Source organism: Onychostruthus taczanowskii, unplaced genomic scaffold, assembly GCF_017590055.1.
Source record: "Onychostruthus taczanowskii isolate IOZ18803 unplaced genomic scaffold, ASM1759005v1 scaffold65, whole genome shotgun sequence".
Classification (NCBI taxonomy): domain Eukaryota; kingdom Metazoa; phylum Chordata; class Aves; order Passeriformes; family Passeridae; genus Onychostruthus; species Onychostruthus taczanowskii.
In genome coordinates this window covers 955,229-982,264 of record NW_024504233.1, presented here as the reverse complement: position 1 = coordinate 982,264, position 27,036 = coordinate 955,229, and the positions used below count along the sequence as shown (strand labels likewise).

The 27,036-nt window shown below is 38.1% G+C and overlaps 1 protein-coding gene across 1 annotated transcript in view; it reads right to left on the bottom strand.

Moving 5' to 3' along the window:
* Nucleotides 1–2,259: 2,259 nt before the first annotated feature.
* The window catches only part of NTNG1 (netrin G1), a 140,432-nt gene continuing 115,655 nt past the window's right edge, over nt 2,260–27,036 (bottom strand). Inside the window, exons 8-9 of the mRNA XM_041420701.1 lie at nt 26,607–26,744; nt 2,260–2,501 (exon numbers count right to left, since the gene is read on the bottom strand). Coding sequence (XP_041276635.1) covers nt 2,260–2,501; nt 26,607–26,744 — 380 coding nt within the window. The remainder of the gene's footprint in view (nt 2,502–26,606; nt 26,745–27,036) is intronic.

Genomic DNA, 27,036 nt, shown 5'->3' with positions numbered 1-27,036 from the left:
GTATTAACATTTATATTCCTCATTGAGTCTGCTCAGGGTACTCTTCTGTTTATTTCATGAACATACTTCTAAAATACACCTGCAATCTTACGCAGGCATGGCTGGCAACCAGCAGAGCACTTCATTTCTCTCTGCCTTACCTTATTTAGCCCACAAATGAGTGCAAGTGTGAACAGCAAACTTGCTACATGATGGAGGGTCAGGGCGACAGCCTGACGAGGCAGCAGCTTGATGTCATCAGCATCTTCATAGTATTCTTTTAGAATCCTATTTCTTTTTAGAAATGAAGACCTGGTTTCCCTACCCGCTTCTGGAGGCTGGGTACTGTCCTGCAAAACTTGCTTCCTCAGCAGAAAGAGGTTCTCCAAGAAAGCAGTGCCCTAAATTCTGCTGTTCACCGTTTGAAAGAGGCAGCCAGGTAGAATTTATTTTCTCAGGAGTTTTTCTTTTGCTGATTAATTATTTTCCACACTAGGCCATTATGTTGGTAAAATATTTATAACCATTATGATGAAAATTGCCAGGAAATGAATTCACACAGTCCTGCTACCTTTAGAATTTTTTTTTCCCAGGACTTTGAAACACTGCTGTGGTTTGGGCTTGCCTCTCTAGTCTTGCTATTCTTTTCTGTCACACTCAGTAATTGGCCTAATAAAAGGCAGTAACAAGAATTTATTATACCTTGGGCGATACTTGAAACAAACTTTATTTGCTGGAGCAGCACTTTTTATCTAGTCGCTGCTGTATATTTTGACAGTCTTTCTAAATATTCCATCTGACTTTATTAAAAGTTAAATCTTGGTGCTTTTTTGTGATTGCTGCTATTTTTGCAGTTTCTTAAGCAGATTAATACATATATAAACATATCTTTTTAATGAAGCTTTTGGAGAAATAATGTAAGCTGTAGATATATCTGCTTATTGCCAGAATCCACAAAAAAGGTATGAATTAAAGACCAGCTTCTATGAGATCTTGTAATTTAGTTTTGGAATAATGTACGAGATTGAGAGAACAAAGATGAGAACTATTCAACTTTGCATACTTTTTTCAAGGTTCAGATTTGATGAAATGTTCCTCGAGGAAATGATGCCCTTAACATTTAAAGTTCGCACAGTAACAGCAGTAAAATTCAAGTGAGGTAAGACTGCTATGATGTAATTTCCACTTTTAAATCTGGCTTTCTTCCAGATACTGAATGGTAAAACCATAAACTTTTTTTGTTTGTTTGTTTTCTAAAAAGGCCTTAAGAAAGAGCAGTAAGTCGTCCTAGAACTGTTTATGCAGGAATTTTTATTCTTTGAAATCTTCCAGTGTTAAAGCAACAAGAAAACATTTATAATGTCCTTTGGTGGAATCTTATTACACTTGTTATATATGTAAACTGATATTCTTTGATGCCAGCACGTTGCCCATACAGAGAAATCTCTGCACAATTAAATGAAAGGAAAAAGAAAAGGACTAAATAAAAAGTAATAGTTTTCTCTTACCTGATTAGAATTAAATACATTAATAAATTGTCTGGTAACACAAATAGGCAATAATACAAAAAATCTACATTGTACATTATTTCAAGAAAAATAACTTCATTTGAATACAAAAGGATAAATACACTTTTTGTCCTATAGCCACTCTTGTACAGTAGGTGAACACAGCATCTTACTGATGCAGTGCTGCTAAGGTATACAAGGATATGACTGGCTTGAGTTTTATTGAGGGGGCTGTTACACATGTGCATCACTAACATCAGACAAAGAAATCTTTCAACCAACAAGGGTTACAGAGCAACGTTCACTAAAGCACAGGTTGGAAAGGATTTGGGGACTGAAGCAGGCCAATATGGCAGCTTTTACAGATTTCCTTATAGCCACAATGCACTGACAGCAAAGAATGCCTTGGTTTGGTCAGTCCACACACCGGGCGGAGGCACAGGAGCGCACCAGAGAGGAGTAGCGAATGCTGTTGGAATTCTCTTCCGCTCCGCGGCTGTCAAAGCCGCGTCAGTCCCGCAGCCGATGGATCCGACAGACAGGCGGCTGCCGACGTGCCTCGAGTCCGAGGGGAGCAGTCTCCACTCGCAGCCCTGTCCGTGGCTGAGCGATATGGCTTAGTTCAGTTCGGCCTTCCTAGTTTGGATGTGGATATTTTTACTCTTTTTTTTTTTTTTTTTTCCCCTGTGGGATTCCAGCGGCGAACGCCGGGCCCGTGTCCGGTTTCCAGGCGGCGCAGGGCCGCGCACAGTCCGAGGCGGGGCCCGAGGCCTCAGCGGCCGTGCGGCGGCCGGGCCGCGAGCAGCGCGGGCAGCAGCAGCGGCAGCAGCCGCAGGCCGGGCCCGGGCGCCGCCCGCCCCGGGGCCGAGCTGCGGCCGCAGCCGCCCGGCTCCCGCTCGCAGCGCAGCTTCTCGCACAGGATGCCCGTGTAGGCCGGCGGGCACTGGCAGCGCACGTTGTTGATGCAGGTTCCGCCGTTCTGGCAGTGCAGGAGCTCGTTGTCACACACGTTGGCTGCAAGATAGCAGGGGAGGGGGGAGAGAACGGGGAGCGATGTAAGTTCGATTTCAGCAGAAATGCACCAGAGCCAGAACTGAGGCTCCACCTCCCTCCTCTTCCTGAGACATATGATAAGGGGTTCTGCTTCTTCAAATACTCGGATTTTTCTTCCCCCCCCTTAAGGCTGTATTCTTGGAAAATCATCAAATTCACTTAACACCACTGACTAAAGTATTGATTAATTTTATATGAAGGACTATTCAATAATGAAATAATAAGAATTTTAACACATGCCTTGTGCTAATGTCTGCATCTTTATTACTGAACTGGAACTGTAGGTGGTGTGTGTTATTTGAAAGGGGCAATGCATCTAGAGCTTTTGGAAACCACGCACAGTGGTTAAAAATGCAATATGGCTTTGCTGAAGTAAAAAGAATTGCATGAGAGGGCAAGGTTTTATAGTCAAGAACTGCATGTATTAATGATCTGAAAAAACTATGCAAAAAAGATAAGGCAAGCACAGGCAGGAAATTCAGCATGCTGTTGGATGGGGATTATATGGTACAGACATCTGGAAATAAAAGATAATGTTATTTCCATTATAGATCAAATATTTCTTCCTGATTAGATTTGCTACTTTGGTACATGGCATCTTAAAACTATCTCAGATATCTTAGATATTGTACCCTGATAATAACTTCAGAAATCAGATTTGACAAGGGAGTTAAGAGACAATAATACAGGCAAAACTTTTAGACCTGCATAATGTTATAGTATTTGAAAAGCTGACAACTTTACTTTGTATTGCTTAATATCAATTCAAATATTTCATGGGTAAAAATGCAGAGGTATGAACAACATACTAATTAAATGTGTCAATCTGTGTTTTATTTCAGATGATACCACTACTATGAGATGTGTTGGATTACAGCTCTGCCTTCCACAGAGAGGCAATTTTAGTAAAGAACTTGCACCTATGATCTAGGTAGAAGCTAACTGTAAAAATTTTAACTTAGAGAATTAGGGAAAAGATTATTTGGGTAAGAAGCAGACTCAACATCATGTGATATTTATGTATACCTTAGCCTGAAAATACTCTAAATAATTCAGAACAGAGAAAGTATTGTTAACTTTATCTTAAATATTACTGTTTATTGCTACAAAGAAATACAGTTTTGCAAATATTTAATTACTTTTAAAAGCAGTCCAAATATAATGAGAACTACAAGTGAAATTGTCCAGGTTCTTAAGTGGTTTAGTTGTACATAAATCTGTACAATTTTGTGCATCACTAACCTCACTGGTAATCTTATCTGCCCTGGCTTGCTTTCAGAAAAATAATTTTCTCACCCTAGAAGGTCTCTCCAACAACTGCTTTCTGATGTTCTGCATCCAAGTGGGCCAAATAATGCAGTATGTTGGAAACTTGTAGATGCAGTTAAGAGGGACCAGTAAATCATTAATTTTCTTAGTAATTCCTTTAGCAATCAGGGTTTTTTTACTAAGAGCTATGGATTTAATGTTCTTGTCCAGTTTCTGAATTGCAATGGAAAAAATTGAACAGTAAGGTACAACAACACATTTTGTTGGTGATTCTATGTCTGAATTTTAATGTTCTACACATACATTAGAAAAAATGTGTAAGAAACAGTAAGTCCCCACCAAATAAATGTGATCAGGTTAAAAACCCAGAAAATACCATGGTAACAGGCAGGAAAAATTAACTGTATTTTAATACAGTCAATATTTGCATTACATCTCTTATAACTGAGGCTATGTATTTTTGAAGTTGACTTTATTATTTAGTTTATATATATTTAGTCATCTAAATATGCAAAATCAAAGTACTTTATCTGATGGTACAGCTACTGGATCTGTTCTAGACTACTCATTGCTGGGATGCTTCCTACAGTTCAGGCAGTGAAAATTGTGAAATATCTGCCCATCAATACAGACCCTTGTTTGCCTTGACAAACTCAGTGGGAGTCCACAGTTCATTAAATACCACTTGTTAAACAGCAGAGGAGATATTTCGCTTCACATTTTGCCTGAAATAATTTATCCAAATTTTCTCAAGTATTAAGTAAACCGTATTTTTAAAAATGTATTATAATACAAATATCTTTCCTATTTTCAAATTTATTTTGCTGACTACAGCCTGTTATTTGAAGAGGTCCTTAGCCCAGATCTGCTCTGTAGTTACAGGTGGCTGGAGATGAGGGGCTGAAGAGGTGTTTTGCTGGCTGTTCTGCCTGACACAAAATTCTGCCATCTACAAAACACTGCTATCTACAGAATTCTGGATACAATGTTACAGATCAGATGCTGATTTCTAAATCAGACCATTTATTTCTCATTAGGAAGCTTTTGAAATGTGATTAAAGAAGGGATGGATCAAAAGCTTCATCATTATTCTTACAGGAATGTTTGCCCACAGGAAAGCAGGTACCTTTTATTGTTCTCAGCAAAATAGCTGAAAATTCTGGAATTGTTGATCTTATTAACACAGCTTTCCTAATTTTATGCTTGTGTCTCTTTCTCTTGCACACAGACATGTATGCACATATATGTATCATGTTGATAGCAATTTTGAGCTGGAAGTTATAGAAAAAAGAATCTTGAAGAGTTATGAAATCCCGTTATTTTTTGCCAATTTTAATTTCATTTAAATTTTATTTTATTTTAATTTTATTCTGACCAACTCTAATACCATTTTCACCTTTCTGAAAGTGTGGTCATGATTACTTTCAGAACGTTAATATTGACTAATTATTATCTGAATGGCATCAGGTACCAAGTTCTGATCAAAGAATGAAACATGGAGAAGTGACACAAGTAAAAGACCTAATTCTGAAGTCATCGCATTGAAGACTATTAAGACCTGTGTGGCTGAACTAGCTGTGAGTTTGCTGGCAGATCTTCCTTAATTAGAAGCCAGGACACCAAACTGGTCACTTAAAAACCAAAACAGGTATCTCATTTGTTTTGGAGAGCTCTGCAGGCCTTTTTGAGGGATGTTTCTGAGCACAGTCTCCAGATATGTGCTACTGCATGAAGCAAAATATTTAAAGTAAACGAAAGGAAATTGTTTTAAAGTTATAATTCATGAATTTGCAATCTAACTATGGTCCAGTTATAGCATACTTCAAACACTTCACAAAGAAGACATAAAAGAAGGCACAACATGCCTTGCCATATGTCACAAACTATTCTTGATCTTTAATTGCAATGTTAATGAATTTGGGAATGGAATAAAAAAGGAAAACAAGGGGAAAATACCTATCTTTGAGCTGGCTCAAGGGATAGTATTAGCCTGTCATAGATGTGCTAATGTTTCACAGAATTTATATTGCGTATTAAATTAAATATTGTGAGTAACACAGCTGTTTGACAAATTACTACTTTCCTCTTAAATGTTCAAATCTGAATAATACATGAAAATTCCCGAGTCTCTCCAAAACTCAGCTTTAATATCTTTGCAGCTTCTTGAAAGAAAAGAGTTAGACAGCTCTGGCTGATATTAGTTCTGAGGCAGCAACGGAGAGAAGAAATGCAGGCATTGCTCTCTCCCGTCTGGAGGGCACCTCAGGCACAGCCGTGTGCTCTTGGCTTAAGGACCTTCTGTTGCTCTGTGGGCAGCTGCAGAGCACATGCCCAGGGCTTTAGGTCTGCCTGATGCCCAGACACAACAAGAAGATGCTACAGAGCTTAAATACAGTTTCTTCTACACTCCTGTCTTTTCAAAGGCCATCCAAGAGGGAAGAAAATAAATTTCTACTTTCTTTGTACTACCTTAATTTTTGTACAGCTTGCCTACAGTAGCATCTTGTTCAGGTGGGACAGGCTATTGACACATTTTTTGAGCTGGGATAGATGGTATTCTCTTTCTGCATCAAAATCTGGATTTATGATGAAATTTCCTTTGTGGGAACAACATAAAGACATTAATGATAAAGTCACAGAAAGAAAAAAATTTATTAGAGGTCCTTGCTTCCTTTCTTGAATTCTTAAGGCTTAAATTTCAAACAACATTTCCTACGTTTGCTTCTATCACTGTTTTCCTTCAGTGTGCACCTTTTGTGGCATCATTTGTTACAGACTTCTCTCTCCCTCTCTCTTTAAAACCATCCCTTCACTTTCCTCCTTTTTGTCTCCCAGATCATGAGTATCACGGTCCCTGGACAGGTTGCTGGGTTGACAGCTCTGAATATATTACACAACATATTTGTCTTTTCTAAAGCACTGATGCAAGCTTTGCCCTGACTTCTGCTGCAGTGAATTTTCCATACTGTTTGTCAGTGGTTTTTGTTACTGGCACTACTGAATTTTTGACCTTGGATTCCATCTATTGTTCATAATTTTGAGAGCATGCAGGTCTAATGGCTGAAAAAATTATTCTTGGCTGTTTTTTCTCTAATGCATTTGTTTCCTTGGTCCTTCTGATTTAGTAAAGAATATTAACTTGAACTCATGAATGAGGAAGATTTCAGCATACATGCTAACAGAATATTGTCTGTGCATAAGCGAGTAAAAAGCCAGCATAGTGAAACCCATGTTTTCAGTAATGATGTTTATAGGTAGCTCCAACATATGCAGTGGCTGTCTGTATATAGACACTGAGCAGCACATTGAAATGCCATGAAAAAATTGGGAGGTTTCGTCTCGCTGCATAAATAAGTACAGTAAATCCAGACCAAGCACAAGCGATTTCTTGTCAAATGCAGAATTAGTTCCTGTGAATACTATGAGAAGTCTGTAACTAACATGCATTATTCTCTAAATCTGTGATCATTTAATCAATAAATGGTAAAAATACTCCCAAAATATAAAATAAATTGCAGTGAATGAAGCTTGTGTGAATGCCTAGTAAGAATGTCAGCATCTGCACATACACATATAGCAAGAAAACATCTGCAGTTGTGACAGCATTAGCAATATTTTCCCCACATTTTTTCAAATAGGCAGAAGTGGAATTGGGGAATGCAAAAGACTTAGTCTCATTTGAATGCAAAGATGTGAAATTGTTTCCAGTTGAACCCAGTTGCATGTTCCAGTTGAATATATGATTGCAATCAAAATATTTCAAATTGCGACAGTAAGCAATGAATATCTTCACTATTTGGAAAAAAAATCTTGAAAATACAATATATACTTGTTGTATACTGAAGATCTCTACGTGGAATTCCACTGACTCTTGAGATCTCACCCATATAGCATAGATGTCAGGTAAGAGGATAAAAGGGCATGGGCAAAACAGTAGTCAGGCTTCTCCTGAAAGGTTACAGCTACTGCTGTTACAGTTCGTGCTGCACAGCACATGACAATACTTCAAGTTTTTATAGCTTAAGTATCTTACTCATTTGGATAACCAGTGAGTAATAACCGAGTTGAAGGTTTTGTTGCTGAGATTTCTTCCCCTGCCTGTCTTCCAATTAGAAGTACTCATTTTACTTATTTTATTCTAATGTTTAGAATTTAATTTATTGTTACCATTTACATTACTGCCAAATGGCTTTAAAATGTTTTACTACTGTGAATATGTGTCAGTGTTGATCAGGCTTCTTCGGTGCTTTGAATCTACAAACACACCTGATATGAAAAACAGCTACTGTTCTTAGAAATAAGATATTCATAGTAATTTCTTTGTTTAGAAGTGACACTAATTCAACATTTGCTGTAGTAGTAAAACTATCTTAGGATACTATCAAGACAAGGCAGATGCTTTGATAGCATGAAAATAAAACTGGTTTGCACTTATCTACCAAAGCACATTCTTAAGCTAAGACAAAATAAATCACTGTAGACAAGTACAAGACTTAAGCATATCTTACTGTGTCAAAATTATGGTCATAAAATGACAAACATTAATACAAAGATCTCTGGTGCAAAGTTGAAACAATGTTGTGATTAATTGTACTGCCAGCAATACAAGGAAATAAACATTGACCAAGTGAGAGTAGTTTCTAAAGGCAGACATCTCCATCTTGACTTGTCTTAGAAATGCCTATTAGAAGCACAATTGAAATGACACTTGATTTTTTATCAGACCACTTTTATTAAGTTATCAGAGAGTAAATTAATAGGGGAGTAATGGAGATACTGAAAATTTCCAGTAGAATTTTTAGATTGTTTGCCTTCATATAATTTCTGTTTTTTCTGCACAACAGGCAGTTCAAAGCCAAGCCCGTTCTAATCAAACTGCAGGCAGTCTTCAGAGTTTCTACAAGAAGATGTAGCTATAACTCAGAGTTCTGCCCAGCACACAGCCAAAGAATGGATGGTGATTCCTTTCCTGCAAATAGGCAGTAATTTATCCTAGCATCCACATGGGTAAGCCTAGTTGATTATGTCTCACCACTGAAAGCGCAAAATTCTGTGCAGAATATGTGGGGGTTTTTAACCATGGTATGAGGATAGTAGAGGTAGAAAGTTACTGTTTTTCACAGCTTGTGTCTGTGCTTTCTCATTTTTCATCTCTATTCTTAATCTAAAATCCTTGGGTTTAATTAATAAAGAATAATGAGAAGAAATACGTCTATCCTGTCAAAAGGACACGAGGGAGAACTGAATTTTGGAATTGATACTGATACATGATAGCCATAGTAGCTTTGGTAGAAACTACACATGATTATGTATTAAAATGGATGAAAACAAATGAAGATTTAGTTATCTAAGAATTACAGTTGAACTAATACCTTTCAATCTTCCTTGGTTTCAGGAAATGAATGATTTAACCATTCAGTTTTCTGATTTTGATGGTTCCAGTTTCATACTTGTACAAAAGAGGATGATTCCCAAAGTGGGGGGAAGAAAAATTTCCCTATTCTTTTTATTGCTTTGCTTATGGAGGAGCACCACTGAATTGGTATAACCCTGATCATACTTCAGGGTAATCTCAGGAGAGCAATAAACTACATATCAGCTTTAGTTGCTCAGAAGGGACTACATGCCCCCATCATTCATATTTCACTTACAAAGCTGTAAGCTACAGTGCCATTATTCCTCTCTGCTGGAGAAAAATGAACATTCTTACATGACCTGTCTTCTCTTCCCTTAACTAGGAAAAGAAGCAGTTATAACTCCAGAGTTGTTGTGGTTTTTTTTTTTGTTTTTCTATTGCCAACAGCAAGGTCATGGTTTAGATGTAACCACTATCAGTAAAACTGGTTAAGCACAAAAAGTGCTCAGATGCAAAAGATGAAGTCATCAAAAGGCCCTATGAATCGGGGGGGAGGGGATTTGGTTCCCTAAATACGAGCAGCTGCTGCCATTAGCTTTCCAGAAGGCATTCAGACGTGCACATGGAGCTGTCAGGTGTGCCCAGGAGCTCTGGGAGCTTTAACTGGGGAGCAGTGCTGCCAGGGGCTCCTGGGCCCTGCTCTGCTGCCAGCCTCTGCCTGCAGCTTCCCATCCGAGGCACAGCTTCCCTGCTCCAGGCGAGCTCTGCAGGCTGTGCCTGACCCCATGGCTGCCTCTGGAGCTGCTCTACACCCCTGGCCTGGGGGACTGTGTGCTGGGAAACTCCTGTCCTGCTGTCCCTCACCCCTCCTGTCCTCTCCTGGCTCAGTGGCACTTTGGGAACACCCAGCTGCCACTGCTCCTGAGACATCTATGGCCACTTCAGTCCTATCCAAAGGGCTGGCAGGGTGACCTTGCCTGCACAGCAGCATTTTCTGCTTCATGTGCAACAACAGGATTTTCTTGGAACTTGATTTTCCCAAGAATTATGAAACAGACCTGCAAAAAGTATTGCTTTTATAGAGCACAAAACCACGGCAGAAAGTCTGGAAAACAAACCAAAGCAGGATCATGCAAAGGTCAGCAATTCAAATACACGATTATGAATTATATAAAAGGCTGAATGTTCCTGCATCCTTGGCTGCTAAGGTGTTTGATTTGGAATAATGTTATGGGCACAAAAGAATGCAAAGAATTTGTCTTTGTTTACAGAGGAAATAGTATCTATTTTGGCTGTTCTTCCCAGTGAACACTATACTGACGACTTTGAAAATCCATGAAATAGCCCCAAACACTTGTTACTTTATTTGGCAGCAAAACCAGGCAAGATAATAACAACTGAAAATACTTCCCAATGATTTGGGGGATTAGAATAATTCTAATAAGTATTTTCCTAAATTTTTAGGGGTAAAAGAGAGTGACAGAATGTGTTGTTGATGGCTTCTATTAATAATTACTGCTATTCTAAAGTTATTTGTGATCTAAAATAATTTGAAACTTGGAAACATTCGTCTCACTACTTTGACTGCAAGCCAATTGCATGGGAGCTTTTGAACAATTGGTAAAAATCCTAGTAGAAATATATGTTATGATCAACTTCTAAACTACATAAACCAGCATTTGTAATGGAAACACCAACAATCTTTAACTGCACTTTAGTAATTGTAAAGGGTATTAAAGTGGGATGGGTATGTAACTAAATGGAAGTGTGATTTATCAGCTCTTTCACAGTGACCACAAGGAAAGGTAAAGCCAAGTTTGTATGTGCATGTCATTATATATTCCTTCTGTGTGCATTTGCAAAGGAAAGGTTTAAGATATCAGGACAATGTTCTCCTACAGGAGACCAAAACACCAGTGTGCAAAATTAATGGTGTAGAATCTCTCAGGAGATGAACATTGTGAATTTATGTGAACATTAGTTACAATGCAAAGGTAAAACATTTGCATAATTCCTACAACATGTGTGAGGTGAGGGATGGAGTTTTTTGTTCAAGTAACAATGCTGTGAATCAGGAGATCTTTCTGAATGAATCTACATGGATTTATTGTTTTGAGTGTAGATGAAATGCTGCAGAGTGCTTTTGCTGAGCCAGCTTTAGAATGGGGATAAAAACACTTCCCTACAGGTGTCAAAGCTATTCAGAGTAGAACTTCTTATTGCTAGTGAACAATGGGGAATTGATGCCAAGGAAAGTCCAATGAGTTGCCTGTGCAAACAAAAGGAGGGAATGATGCAGGTCCTGTGAATTCCTGCTCTATTTATTACATTGAACTGCTGATTAGATAAATGCAACAGCAGAGTTGATTATTGTTTCCAGGGGAGTTTGCTGACAGTCTGCTTTGAAAAGGTTTCTAAACTATGAAGTTTAAAAAATGACTATGCAATCTTGTCCAATTGTCATATGTGATTGCATAAGATGATTAAATACTCTGACAATCTCAAATACCAATGCTATGTATCGTATCTCCTTCTAATCTCACCTATCAGAACTTCAGCTGCTTCATATTCACACATAAGGTACACAGTAAAGATATGCAAATATTTTTACCCATTCTGCTTCATCTGACCTATAAAACTATTACCTGTTATTGTCTATTTTTGTATTACACTAGAATTAAAAAATTAATTCAACAGGCAGATTTTTATATCCTAGTTCCTGTCTGAGATATACCAGATGATAACATGATCTCTTGTGAGAGGGATTTTAATTGGTGCAATGCTTTACTTTTCCACTCTTTTCATCAGAATACCAATAAGATGATTCAAACAGCTGGCATGTAGCACTCTGCAAAAATAAGAACGAATAAATTAATGTATCAAATAATTAAAGCTATTAGTTGCTGCATGCTAGTTTTCATCAACAATATTTATTGCTGCACACAGATTTGCTTCGGGTTATCACTGTGCATTTATCTTCATGACAGAGCAACTATTAGATGGGAAACCCCAGATAACAGCTTCTCTCTCCAACACAATCTTCTTCAGGCACACCAGTTTTTCTGCAGTATTTTACCAGGTGTAACCAATGTCACAGTCTTAGCCAGTGTTTTTTTACGTGAAAACATTTAAAAATCTGACTCATCACACAGTTCAACAAAAACGTCTGAAAGATGTTCATTATTACACACCAACCAGTAGAGGTGAAGCAGGCATACAGGCAACCTACAGATTTTTCACAATATTGATATGCAGGCTACCACTAATATGTTGTTTCAATAGTAACAGAATTATTATTATATTAATCTTATTTAATAAACTTTAAAGTTTTGCTATAATGTAGAAAAAGATCTGAATAAACATAGACCTGTCTTAGAGAGTACCCAGCATGGTTTGTTTGGGATAATGTCTGAGAAGTTTTTTTCTATCAGCATACAAACTAAAGATAATGTCTCTAACCATGGATGTTGATATTGCTTACTATGACAAAGTGTTAGGATAATTCAGGATATTAAAAAGACCAGAGTTTTATTCTCATGAGTAAGAGCTGTTTCCCTGTGAGCTTTATATGGTTCTAGCATTACTTTTGGCATGCTGATTAATGTACTTATATTTCTGTTTATCAATTGTGATGCACAAAGGTGTTAAAACTTAATTATTAATGAAGACTGAAATAACCTGGGTTCCTTGAGGAATAGATAACTGCCAAATGTGATTTAACTTTAAAGTACTTTCCTTATTTTGTTTAAAATTATTTTCTCCAATTTTTAATTTGTCAAGTCATGCCAGAGTTGAAAAATACCAAGGATACCTTCATTGTGATCTAATAAATTACTGTAGATAGTGTGCTAGATATTTTTAAAGATATATTGTATCAATAGCTTTAAATCTAATGATGGCAAAAAGTAGTTGTGTCACTTAAAAGGTCTTCCACTTGCACTTAAGACTGAGAAACCAAGACCTTGGTCATTTTCTCCTGCTCTTGAGAGACTGTGTGTACAGCAATGTCAAGAACCTCTGGTTTGGAAAAGGAAGGGTCACATAAGAAACACTTAATATTTTTGAAAATATACTTTTAGAATGCATTGTTAAAACATCATGTCTGACTATATTTCTTTTAAAACTCTCAGTGAAAAAGGAGACAAATTTCTGCACAACAGACCAGGGATGATGATGAATCTGTACTTCCTGGCAAGTTTATCTCATTGGGTCCAGTCCTGTCATCTGCCCCAGAGAACCCTCTACATTACATATGAGCTCCCACAGCTCCTGTCACGTTTGTTCTTCTCTTCCAGCAGCCTTGGCAGTGATGGCAATGGAAATCTGGCTGATCAGATCCCTGAGAACTCTGTATTCCTTGACATCGACTCCAATGGCACGCCTGTGCTGCATGTGCTAGTGGAGGGCAAGGAAAGGCTGTCGTTCCAGGTAGGATGAATTTTTGTAGGTCTGGAGCCTTGTGAGGGACAAACACTGGGGGCAAACAGCAATGGACCCTCCTCCTACTTCATGGAACTCCAAGGCAAGCAGGGCTGGCAAGCGTGGCCAGCCAGCACAGCGCCTGCTCAGGTTTCAAACAGCCCCAGAGTGAGGGTAAGACAGGAGTTTGAAAGGCAAAGGTTTTCTGCTGTGAGACAGCATTTCTGAAGTGGTAACATGGCAGATCTGAGTGGGATGCTGGTTTTCTGAAGACTGCCAGAAGCTACGGAATGAGTAGCTGTTTAGCTAAAACAGCAGGAGGAGTGCTAAAGAGAAGTAGTTGGAACTGGAACAGCTCTGGAGAGGGGTTTGGGCTAAAGCCAGGGCGGGTAGGAGTAGGTGAAGGAGGTGCTCAACACATCTTAGCTGGCTCAGTGTTTTGTATTTGCAAAACACTCAGGGTCCTTCTAATGGTGCAGTGCAGCGTGGGCTGCAGCATCATCACTAAGTTGTCATGCTGCCACTGAATAAAAGATATAACTGGAGTACACTTCCCCAAATGTCTTTGCACTTTGTTTTAAATCAGTAATGGTTTAGCATGAACTAGCAAAGCTCTCAGGTCATTGCAGAAAAATTATTGCAGGATATGGCTTTATTTTGACAGGTGGTGTAAATCTTGACCCAAATTTTCATACCTTTGCGGAAGTTATGCAGTATACATGCCACCTTTCATATTTCTCCCCAGTTGTGTACCAAAGGGCATGTGTGCAAATGTAATTGGAAGCATTTCAAAGAAAGCATCCAGCTCAATTTCTGAGAAGTTTGTGTTGCAGTATGTTGTAGTATGCTGTTGCAATGTGTCTCTAAGATACGTGGAATAGAATGCTCTTTCTGAGAGTGGAAGCCTCCTTGCAAAGACCTGTGCTCTGCTGCATAATGTCAACATAATGGAGCTGATTTAAGGATGCTATGCTTGCCCTCAAGATGAATTCCCTTGCACTAGCAAGCCCTCGTTTAAATCTCATTGTAGGATTCTCCTGTTCCTGAAATCAGTAGGAAGTATGTTAGGTTTTTGAATTTTGTGAGAGTAACTTGTCTGCCTTGGATGCTAGTCACTGCTTATTGCCTCATGATCAAAATGCAGCTTCAGCTCTTTAAAGGAACAGCTACATGTGATGAAACTGTGCACACTCCTTGGAAATGAAATTCTGAATTCTTCAAGGTAAAAGTCCTATTTCAAGGATCCTTTGGCTTAAAAAGCAAGTTGAATTCCCATTTAAAGTATGTGTGCTATTCAGAGCTCAGTGGGGCAGCAACTCATGAACAGAACACCCTACTGAATTGTCTCCCATGGACTGCTATTTCTGTACTGAGGACACTGGAGTTTCTTCCTCCTACTTGCCAGTGTGTTTGGGGGCTGGGTAGTGCATGTGGGGAACACACCTGGTAGCTCTTTATTTTAGCCCCTGTGTGCCCCTGATGTGTAGCTGCTTGGTGCTGCTTCTTAAGGCTCACCTAAACAGCTATTAAAGGGTGAATTCCTCCTCCCAAGAGATTATAGCTGAACTCCTTATAACCTAGAGGTTTTGAAGGCAAGAACAGATCCTTGGGTTTATTGGAAAAGGTTTCAAATTTAAGCAGGAGAGAGGGTAAGAACCAGTTGGATACTGGTTCCATGAGCTGGAACAATGTTTTGGGTTATCCACAGAGAGATTTGTAAATCTGGAAAATACAGATAAATGTCTAAAAAGTGTGAAAGATCTGGAAAACTATTCCACTCTAGAAAAGGAATAAATTGGATAAATTGATCTACAGGCAAGTGCAAATCAAAATATTGGCTCTAGATTCAGCCAGTGCCATCACTGCAGTTGTTACTGCGTTGCTTTCCGTGTCCATCTGAACAAAAAGACAGACAAGTCATTGGCAAGAAGAAAAACGCATCTCAAGAAGTACCTGTCCAAGATGTAGTTATAAAAACACAATATGATTTTGGGTGTAACACTTTAATCATCCTGAACCTCAGCTGCCTCTTGACACCAGTGATGTTAATGAATACAGTCCCTTCAATATAATTATTTCAAGTTGATTTCAGATACAAGTAGTCTTCTATAGAAATTAATTGCCAACAACTGAATTACCATCAAACTCTTCCCCCTTCTTTGTAACATCTTTAAACTTCCAGCACTGTCACTTCTCTTCTAACGTGATGAATACAGGTAACAATTTTATTAACAATTTAATTATTCTCTTTAGAAGCCAAGGTAATTATAAGGAGCTTGGCTTCTACCAGAAGTCTTTTAAAATGGTTTTACCATTGACTGTAGTCCAACATGAGAGAAGAACAGGCCATAATCAACAAAACAATATCTCAGAATTGCGCAGAGTTGGGAGAAATCGAAAGAGCAGTGCTGTTAGTATTTTACTGAACATCATGGTTCTTTTGTATGGGCTGAGTCTACTCTAAATGTATACTGTAAATCCTGTAAAGCTCTATTCATTCTCACTGTGAGTTTGTGCTATAAAAGGTGGTAGTCAAAGATCTGACAAAAAGCTGGACTGACATTTATGAGATCAAGCTTTTGTTCCTGATTTTATCATACCCATGTTCCTTGTCAAAATCTTTCCTTGCATGCTTAACCTGAAGAAGAATTTGAAATAGCTGGAAGGGCTGGTCCATGTCTCAGGTGTATGGGTATGGGAGAAGATGTTCATGCAGATACTTACAAGAGAGAAATGCAAGGAAAAGCTGAAGGGGCAGAATGTTTGCAGGTGATTTGGTGAGCTGGTTGTATTTGAGATGTAGAGTCAAGTAAGTATCAAAAAACCCCCCAAATCAAACCTATTTAAAAGGATTCTTATAAAAATTACATTGTTAGTAGCAGATTAAAAATTTTTATAAGAAAATATGTTTACAAAGGGTTAAGAAAAATGGTGCAGTTTTGATGAAATGAAGGAAAAAACAAAAGAGTACACATTCTCTGAGCTGTAACACATTAACTGAGCTGTAAGAACTGGTTAAAGTACCAAGGTAGGCCAGAAATGATTGAGCAATTTAGTAAAATCATAAAAAATTAGCCATTAATTTTTTTTTTTCTAAACATAGGAGAAGCCAGAAAGGCTGTAGGCAAATAAATGCTTTGTAAGGTAGGGAAGGGAAAAATCTATTAACTATGGAAGAGCTTTGGGAGGTTACCAGACTCCTGCCTGTGGTGATGGGGACACGTTCTGGAGGTGTGTCTGAACAATTACAAACCATTATTTAAAAATGGAACTCTGTTGCATGAGACCACCAGAAGCAAATATGACTGCTGAGAATTTTTAAAAAATGCAGAAACAACATTTTCACTGCTACTTGTGATTTTTCTTATTTTAATTTTTCTAATTGTCAGGATGGCTTGATTAACTACAAAAAAAGGACCTGTGGCATGTGTGATTTTTATAAAGATTTTCAAGGAGATGGAGAGGAACTAGAGACTGGCAATTAGAATGTCTGCAGCAAGCAAGTTAATGGAAAATGTGATGAAGAACAGAATTATCAGTTAGATGAGGGAACATTATAAGTATGAAAGAGAGAAATAATAATGTACAAATCTAGCAAAAGATTTTTTAAGGAATCAGGTAAGTATATGGATGCAAAATATCAGATTGACAATGTATCTTACTCTACAAAAAGCATTTTCCAAGATGCCTCAGCAGGGATCTTTTTTTTTTCATTTTAATTTTTTTTTCTTTATGGAATAATTATAGCTTGAATAATCAGAAGCAGGCTAAGAATAGATGTCAGGAACTACTAATCAGTCTTATGAGAACTTACACATATAGAATTCTGCTAGAAAAATGAGTGAAGCATGGTGTAATACATTTGCTTAGACTACTAAGGTATTGTGGCTATAAAGACCTTCAGAAAAATTTCTAAGGCGTGGGTGACAGAAATTAAGTGTTCAAGAGTAAAGTATTCCTACAGATACTTGGCTGTACCATTTAGAAAAGGCACCCTAAGAGTAGTTCAGGGTGTTTTATTGAGAATTTTGACTTAATGCTCTTCATCAGTCAGAAAGGCAAATAGATTATTGAATTTTTCAAGGCAGGAAAAAGAGTGAAGTAGAAACACCACAATGTCCCTATATAGCTTCATGATGTGCCCATCTCTTGAACACTGCATGAAGTCCTGATATTGAAAAGATATATATGTAGTACAACCATAAAAGGTAGGATGAAAAGCTGTCCCAGCTACAAGCAGGCCATATAATAGGAGAGATTAAATAGATTATGTTTCTTCAGTGTAAGAAAGGGAAGACAGATTGAAGAAAAATAAAATATATGTCTTTAAAATCACAGATGTTATAGAACAGGTGAATTGGATATGATTATTCATTTATTCTTCCTCTCAAGCACCAGGAAGGAACAACCAACCAGTTAAACAAAGATATTTAATTGCTGTTGTTGTGAACTTATGCCCAGAACATCTGGATAACAAAAGTATGAATGTCTCAATAAGTTATTAGGCAAATTAGTGGCTGAAAGACTCACTGAGACCAATTAAATATGAGGATATTGATGAATTCTTTGGCTGAGAAAATCTATCAACTGCACCTTCCAGCAGCTGGATGCCTCTGCTGCCTGAAGCTCATACAGCCTGCAGGTGTCACACAGAGGGCACTGGTCCAGCTCAGAACAGCTTTAGTTCCTATAGTGAGGTGTTCCATTGCCTGCAAGCATGAAGATAAGCACATGACTCACAGGAATGAAAGGTTTTGAAGACCAGCTCTAAAATGAACCAGGTAAAATGGTCAGAAAATAGGGTGAAATGGGAACTGGGAAATGTAAAAAGACACTTCTGTTAAGTGTTTTAGTTAAGAGCTCACACCTTGAAAGGTCTTGATTAGATTCAGAAATCATTTGCTGAAGTGCTCAATTTATTGTTTCTAAATAATAACTCCCTTAGTTTAAGTAAATTTCCTTAAAACCTTCAGTCTGAAAATTTTTAACCCCACCTCTACTGATTACTTATAACAAACACTGTCATTTCATTAAGACATCCAAAATATTTTGAACAAGTACGTCAAATAGTAGTAGTATGTAAAAAGGGTCTTGAATTCCTTTGCTGTTAGATACTACAATACTCAGCTCTGTAGAACTACAAATTTGACATTAGAAAGGCTGATTGCTTTAGGATTACATCTATTCAGCATGTTTAAATTCAGAGTAGAAACACACCTTAATATTAGGTGTGCCCCTGTACCTAAAGTAACTCTGAAATCCATCAAAAGTGCAAGCTAGTATTTTAAAATTTAACTTTACAGGTGGACAAAATCATAGTATACCTACTTCCATGGCATCCATTTATAAATGTGTAATTATAAGGCATTTTTTAAACCTTAATACAAGTGGGGAAGCTTAACTTCTGTTAGTGGAGGCTGTCAGCACTTTGCAAGTTAAAACCCATCAGCTCCTTCTAAAGGAAACATTGGTTTCCATACTATTGTGTCTGCACATACGTAAAGGAAGTTAAAACAACACCTGCTGAAGCCTTGATAATCAGCACGTGCTGGTATCAGCAACGCCATCAGTTGCATCAGTGCCAAGATAGGAAACCTTGGCTATCTTTATTTGCCTCAGGTCAGTAATTTTTATCTGCAGTTAAGTAGGATGGAGATTACTTCCAAATGGTTCTTTTAAGGCCCCTTCATAAAAATGCCCCATCTGGGTGTGTCTGTGCTGCTAGTGATCTCTTTATTCTGTCCTCATAAAAAGGCAGTGAGCAGGCAAATTACACAGAATCTATGGCCACTGAGCAGGCTTAAAGGAAAGCGTGACAGATTTTTCAGAGGAAAAGAAGTCCTGCTCATCACTGTTCAAATGAACATTTAATAATTCATAACAACTGCGTTATAAGTTTCCCCTTCAATACGTTTCCAAATGTGAATAGATTAAGTAGTAATTGCTATCAAGCTTTATGTTCTATTTCATGTACCTAATAAAAGTTTATCTAGTGGAGCTTACTTTGTATCTTTTTGATCTATTCCTAACTGACTGCAATATACTCTATTAAAATATTTATCATTGTGCTATCAAATATTAACCATTTTAAAATCATCTGACTGAAGAAAACAAATAATGTTACTTGCTTAAGTTTTCATGAATTTCCTGATATTTAGTTGTTCAGAACTCCTCCCTGATACAGCACTAAAAATACACAAGATGCTACAAATTGTATTCACTGTCTTTGAATTGGGCTGTTTTGGAAATGCACTCTGCTCACATCCATCACCACTGTCCGATTTGGCTCTGCATGCAGAATCCTAGTTTTGTTCTCTGAAAAGTTATCATTCTGCTTCAGTACAAGATAATATTAGAGAGTTGTTGGTTTTTCTATAGAGTAGTGGATTTTTAAAACTATTTCAGGAGAGTACAGAATGTTGGGGTTTTTTTAAGGGTAACGTTTTTAAGATGTTTCCCTAATTATCCACCTGCTCATCCTTCTGAAATTCAGTGGCTTTGTCAGGTAAAAATACTGGCAAGTTCTTAGAGTGTAGAATGGTCTAGAGATGGGGAGTGAGGTGACATGGTTGCACGGCAGCCCAGCCTGACTGGCTGCCAGGCTTCCATCCCTCCCCAGCTGAGTGGGTTATGCTCTCCCAGGGTGCTCCTGCTTGTCCAACCAGTGGATGATTCATATCACAGAACTAACATGGCAAAAAACCTATTCTTTTTTGGTTAGTGTCCTGCTGAGTTAGATCTGAAATCATTCAGTGAAAGGTCAAACAACTGCCTGAGAGATTGCTAGGGGTGCGGGACTAAATAGTGGGGAATTGGGAGAAGAGGGATTGCAGCACTTGCAATTAGAGCCGTTTGGACAGCCATGAAATAGCAGCTTTGAAGCTGACACTTGGGCAAGATCAAGAGGAGAACAACCTCTTTGCTCCAATCCAATCCCTCACCTTGCTGGGGAAAAATTGTTCTGTTAAAGGTCAGGTGTATAAATGTTGGTACTGAACCATTTCTTTTTGCTTTGGAAAAAGCAATTCCTGATCCAGGTTACCGGAGTACATCTCCTGAAGAGCTCAGTCTGTCAGGAGCCTGGTGCCTCTCAATAACATGGTAACTATGCAAACTAGTCCCCTCTTTTGAGCCTCACTCTCTGCTTGATTTTATTTACCTTTTATTTTCTTTGGCTTCTCCACACACAGGTATTACCTAATTCACAACCCCATCTTGTTCACAGAGGCCTTCCAGCACAGAAACACTGACATTAGGTCCTTAAGCTCTCCCCAGTACCCCTCTAGCCTATTGCTTCTACAGGTTCTTCCATTTCCACAATATCCCACACACTGATGTAGGCAGCAGTGCTAAAAGAAGAAAATGAAGGCATGGTCTCCAACCTTTGCATGCAGCAGGAATTATGCAGATCTGTGTAACTCTCTCAGAGCATCTTATGTTTTCATCCCCTCTGTGCTCTTCATAGAGGAGAGGTGCCTCACATAATCATTTCTGTTCATATACAGTGTTTGTGTTCTGACATGTTTACTCTGACTAAAATATATTCTCCCTAGAGAGAGATCAACCTTCCTTTTCTCCTTCAAATATAGCATCTCATTAAAAAATAATAACATTCCATGATATTCATACTTCGGTGAACAACTTTCTGTGTATCCTAGTATCTGTATGAGTATTCTGTGGGCTGTGTATTTTGGAAGGAATGCATTAATAAGCACGTTTGCATTGTTGTTTCTCAGGTTTAAAAGACCCTGGTTTTAAAAGGCTATCAGGATGCCATTACACCTGTAAGTCACCAGCACACTTCGCCTCAGGCAAGCAGAACCAGTGTTTTGCATCATCTGAGGATCAGGTCTGATAATGCTGTAATTTTATTTGTATTCTTGCCTTGCTTGTTTTACATCTGTAAACCATACTTTGCTGAGAGTTGCAGAAGTTGGATTGTGGATTAATGTAAAGAGAATTATTCTGGATTTAAATTTGCAGCCATTTGAAGGAGAGTCTGTTCCTCTTGCATCCAAACCCCCATATACACACACACAATTTCTTTAGTCTGCATAACAACCATGTGAAATAGGTATTTGGAAAGCAGTATGTTCTGTATAAAGACCAGGGACAGATGACTGTTCCCTGAGGACAACAATGCTCAGCTCCAGCAGAACTTTATCCTTTCAAGAAATTCTTTTTATGTTTTACTTCCCTTCAGCTCCCAAGTGTAGCAGTGTGCTTACTAGTACCAGCCTTGGCACCAAAGCACAGCAGAACTGAAAGTATGTACAGCACCTGTGCAGAGGGGATTCCAACTGTATCCTGACCAGCTAACAGCATTAAAACTGCTACTGGTAAAAAGATATAAAGATAGATAGGTGGATATTCTATGATTCCCACACAGGCGGCTGCAATGGTGAAAAGGAAAGAAGGGCACCTTGATTCTGCATCTCTGTTTCTTTCTTTTTTTTTTTTTTTTTGTCTTGTCCCCTAGGCACAAGTTCAATGTGTAGGTATTTTACACATCTGTGTACAAACTGTCAAAGATCACTAACCTTCACTGGAGAGACCATTGCATTTATATGTATTCAATCTGTCTAGAAAAAAGTGCAGGGTGTAGATTTTTGAAAAAAGATTTTAAAATAATTAGATGGTATGTGTCTTTTCCTCTTTTCTTGCTGAACGGTAAATCCAATCTTCCAAAAGCAAATGTTAATCTTAAATTCCAAGCTTACAATTTCAAGTTTGATTTTCTTTGGCAACACAATCTGCATGTTGATTTTGATCAAATGCCCCAGCTTCTAACATTTGTAACACATGAAAAAATCCACACCTAAAAAGCTCGTATTTAAGTAATCATATAATAAGTTAAATGCATGCTGTGACAGAATATAAATTATCTCACAGGTTACAGAGTAATACAGATTTAGTCTGGAAGACTACAAGCACTGAGTCCAATTTGAGCATTGAAGATAAGAGTGCAATCCTTTGCTTGCTTCTGTTTAAATGAATGAGAAGGGGTAAAATCAGATACATTGTTCAGACCTTGATATAAGGCATCTGGCTGAAAACTCATTTGCTAATTGTTTAAGATTAGCACCATTGAACCAAGATAATTTAAAACACTGATTTGCTATGGGGTGCCAGCTACCACTGGTAACTCTCACTCACTCTAGGCCTTTGTAGTGTTGTGGGTTCAATGTGTTTACTTGGTTTTTATATGAAGGGAGATAGAGAATATTATTAATCATTGAACCTTCCCTCACCTTTTCCCCCATGAGGAACACACCTAATGAAAATTTGAGCTCTGCTGCCAAACTGGTATTGGCAAAAGATCTTTTCTTTGCCTGACTGGATAAATATGCAGCTAGTTTTGGAATCAATGCTTCTGTGAGTGAAATTAAAAGATGTTACTTTCAAATGCTGCTATATGTATACAATGGACTTTAATCACCTGAAATGTCATGGCCAAGAAATACAGAAGATGCAAACTGTGAGCAATACATGTAGAAGATCAAATGAATGCTCCTACTTAATATTTTGCCCGTGTTTATATGTTTTTGCTTTTGATACAGGTTCCTTTTTTCAAAAAACACTACGTTCAGTTAAAAACTGGCCAAATCAACTGTAGTTGAAGGTTAAATTTCTTGCCAGGCTTGGAGTTTTAGTTCTGTTTTAATGTTCATTTTTAAAGGAAATCATTCAGTTTCTGTAAAATAGAAAAATCAAATATATGCTATGCTATGTAATTTCTCATGTTCCAGGAGTTCTAAAAGGGTTTCAGGACCAAACTGTTCTGTTCTGAATTCATTCCCGTGCTTTGATCCTGGTGAGAAAATCCATTGTGGGTACGTGGCAGGGAGGCCCCGCTGAGCCCAGCACGTTCCCGCACGCCCACGCCAGCGGCCGCAGGGGTTCTGGGGAAGGCTCAGAAGCTGCGCAGGCACAGCCACATCTATTGTGCCTCTTCTTCTGAGGGCAGCAAACCTTCCTGTACCAACCAGACCCCGCTGACCGCTACGTCTCTGCAGCACAAACCCTGAATGCAAGAAGATAACAGCTGCTATCACAGTGCTTTTTATCTGGGAGGCAAAGTCTAAAATTGCATCTGACCTCGGTGTGCGCAGAGACGCCAAGCGAGGAGCGCTCTGCCTGGATCCTCAAAGGGTTTAGATTAAATCACTAAGAGTGAGGTACCTAAATAAATAGTTGTAAGGATAATAGCTTCTGTGACTTCTACTTTGTGTGGTACAAAGTAGACTCCAAACTGTAATTTATCAAATGATATATTGTGAGCCTTAGAAAACTCAACTCGGCTTTTGTGTTGTTTTTTCCCTAATAGGTTTACTAATATATAAAATTATGACACTCCATTTACTTATAGAATCATACATGTAATTAACTAGCTATGGTATAGATTTAAATTGTTTATTTATAGTCAAGCTTCTGTTTGCACTAGGTCAATGGTTTTTAGCAACAAAGCTCTGTAAGAATAGAATTTCATAATAATGCCAATAGCCTATGTATAACAAAAAGTAAACAAGCACATATTGGTCTGTTGAGTGAGTGTGTGTATCCATCTTTGCATATCTGTGTTCCTGTGCAGCACAGGCTTAGGGAAAAGCAGATCAAAACCACATGCTACGTGTCCAGACAAATAATCTTTTTGAGCTTTGCCAAGGCAACAGAATGAGTTCTTATTTTTCTTGTATATTGGGATCTGCTTGCTTGCCTGGTCATTTGTTTAGAATTCAATGGGAAAATAAGAAAGCTAAAACTGACACTGTACAAAATTAAATTAATTGAAATTCTGTTCTTCCATGATAAGACTTGAAATGAGATTTAAATCAGTGTGTGGTTGGTAAAACATGACAATTTGATGTCTGTTCCATAAAACTAGCAACCGCATGTTGTTTTTCTTCTGAAATTGATCAGATAATTTGTTCAAACTTGGAGAATATCTGACAGTTACACAATCAGACTGAGATTTGTTCAGAAAATTACAACATAGTGAGGCAAACTCAATTAGTTTTGTCAGCAAATATAAAGGCACTAGCTTGCATTTCCAGAAACTGTCCAAAGCTTTTACAGATACTCTTGATTCAGCTAAAATTAAGCTAATTATATGCTGGGCTCAAAAAACTCCTCATTAAAAGAACATTATTTGTCTTATAATGTCCAAACCCGAAAATATAGGAAGTACTGAAATTAGTAAGTAATTGCTTTGACAAACCGGTGTATATATATTACGGTAAAATTTGCTCAGTAGTCCTCCAGACTTGTTCAGTACCTCAGCTGCTTAATATCTTTTTTTAAACCCACTGGGTGGACACAGTAGTAGGTTTTCTTTATTCAAATTCTGTGCAGAGAACCATACTGATTTCTGTTTTCGCTTTTTTGCCTTGTAGTTCGGGTCACTGCAGTATTTCCAATGCTTCATAAATTCCAATGGTTATTTTGCCAGTATCTAGGATAAGGTACAGGGTGGTAACAACCTTCTTCTGCATATGGGGTGCAAGACGGAGGGAGACCACATATTTCTGAGTGTGTTGTTTGGGAGGTAACTAGGATCTGATTTGGTGAAGAATTAGTAATAGAGAACTTTGAGATTTGAAACATTACTTCACCTGCTTTCTGCTGCAATTCTAACTGCCCAATAATTTTGTGAATCATAACTCAAGTGGAAGCATCTGGAAAATGAACACAGTCAACAACCACATGTGAAAAGTATGGTTTGGTTTAAATGCCCTGCCAAATACAAATAGGAGCTCGCTGGTAGAAGCTGAGGAAGTCCAGTTTTCTCAGGTTGCATTGAACAGTGTTGCCATGCAAGCCATGCAAAAGAATGCAAGCTTCTTTTCTTTTCATATACTATCTTTAATGCTATTTGGTTAATTATCACAATATTTCCTGAAATTATTGGTTTTCTTTCCCAATATAATTTGTTGTGTTGTCACAAGTCCAGCTTTTCTGCTTCAGAGGTACTCGTCAGTTGGAGAGGCAGCGGTAATCTCTAGCATTATTGCCTTTTAAAAAAAAAAATTATTATATAATATTTGCATTTGGTTTTGAGTATTTAGAGCATTTGTATGGCTATTGACCAATTTTATATTATTTGTCTAATTGGTGTTAGCAATTACTGACAGTAATTACTAATTGATGTCAGTAATTATTTTCTCGTGTTTCTCAGTCTTAAGAATCAAAAGCAAGCTCTCGTAGAAATCTTAATGTGTGTGTGGTTAAGAATGCAGGCAGTGAGAGAAGGTGGAAGAAAATGTGAGAGGACTCTCAAGAGTTTCTGGAAGTAGATGATCAAAACTGTTAAAAGAATAAATTTTAAGAAATGACTACAAACAAAATTTGCAGTAAAAGTCTAAATCTGTATATACTGAAGTGATATTTCTACTCACTTGTTTACAAGACCCGTTAACCAGAAGAGAAGCAAAATATGTCACTAAGCATTGAAACAACATGTGTTCTAACACCATTTAAGGAAAATTTCAGCTCTTATTTTTAAGGAAGTTAAGTATACTTCCATTTTTTTCCAAAGATTACCTTTCATCTAGTTTTCACTAATTATTGCAGGTACCAAGCCAGTGTTTTGTAGTTATTGTCCAGGGATAGTTTAAAGGTATGAAAGCATAATTAACTTAGAAGCTGAAGTTTAGGACAGAAAAAAGTGAACATGCAGAGAAATCACCTTCTTTCTTTTAGTAGGAATTCTGAATTTGGAAGTAATATGCTGATGTTTTAGTATACAAAACTTACTTCACAGTTGCCAAGACGTGTGTTTACCTATGCCAGCGGGAGCTCCTCCAGGTGTTAGTGGGAGAGAGAGAGGACACTGAGAGTGCATTGAATGAACTGGATGGCACAGTCAGTGCCTTCAGCTGGGAGTCTCCCAAGGGTCTGGCATTATGGCACTGGTACAGCCCAGAGCTTTCGCTCGTTCTCTGCTCCCAAGAATTGGCACATGACAGCACACGGACGAGAGGCAGCGGAGCTGCAGGAGGGGGGCGACTCTCAGAGTTACTTACGTTGACAGCCCAAGCTGTGCCAGATATATCCCGGCAGACATTTATCACATTTAGGCCCTGATGTTCCCTCCTTACACTCACAAAATCCTCTGTCATTACAGCGATCATGGACTGAACCAAAAGGGTTACAATAACAGTCTGCAGAAACAAGACAACACATACACACTGGATTCAGGTCTACATGTGGAGATAATTCATTCAATACCAATAAAGGGTGCATTTCCAGTGCTAAAGGTAAAGGAAGACTGTCTATTAAGAACATCTAGTGTAGTGAATATAATTACTACATGTCCATTTATTTGTTTGCATGTGTCATTTCAGGAAGAGACGTTTTATGATGCAAAGAGAAAAAGTAAACAGAAAAGATATAAAGCAGAAGATACCACGGTCTTGAGGGTAAGTGATTGTAACATATTCTCTTTGGCAAGAA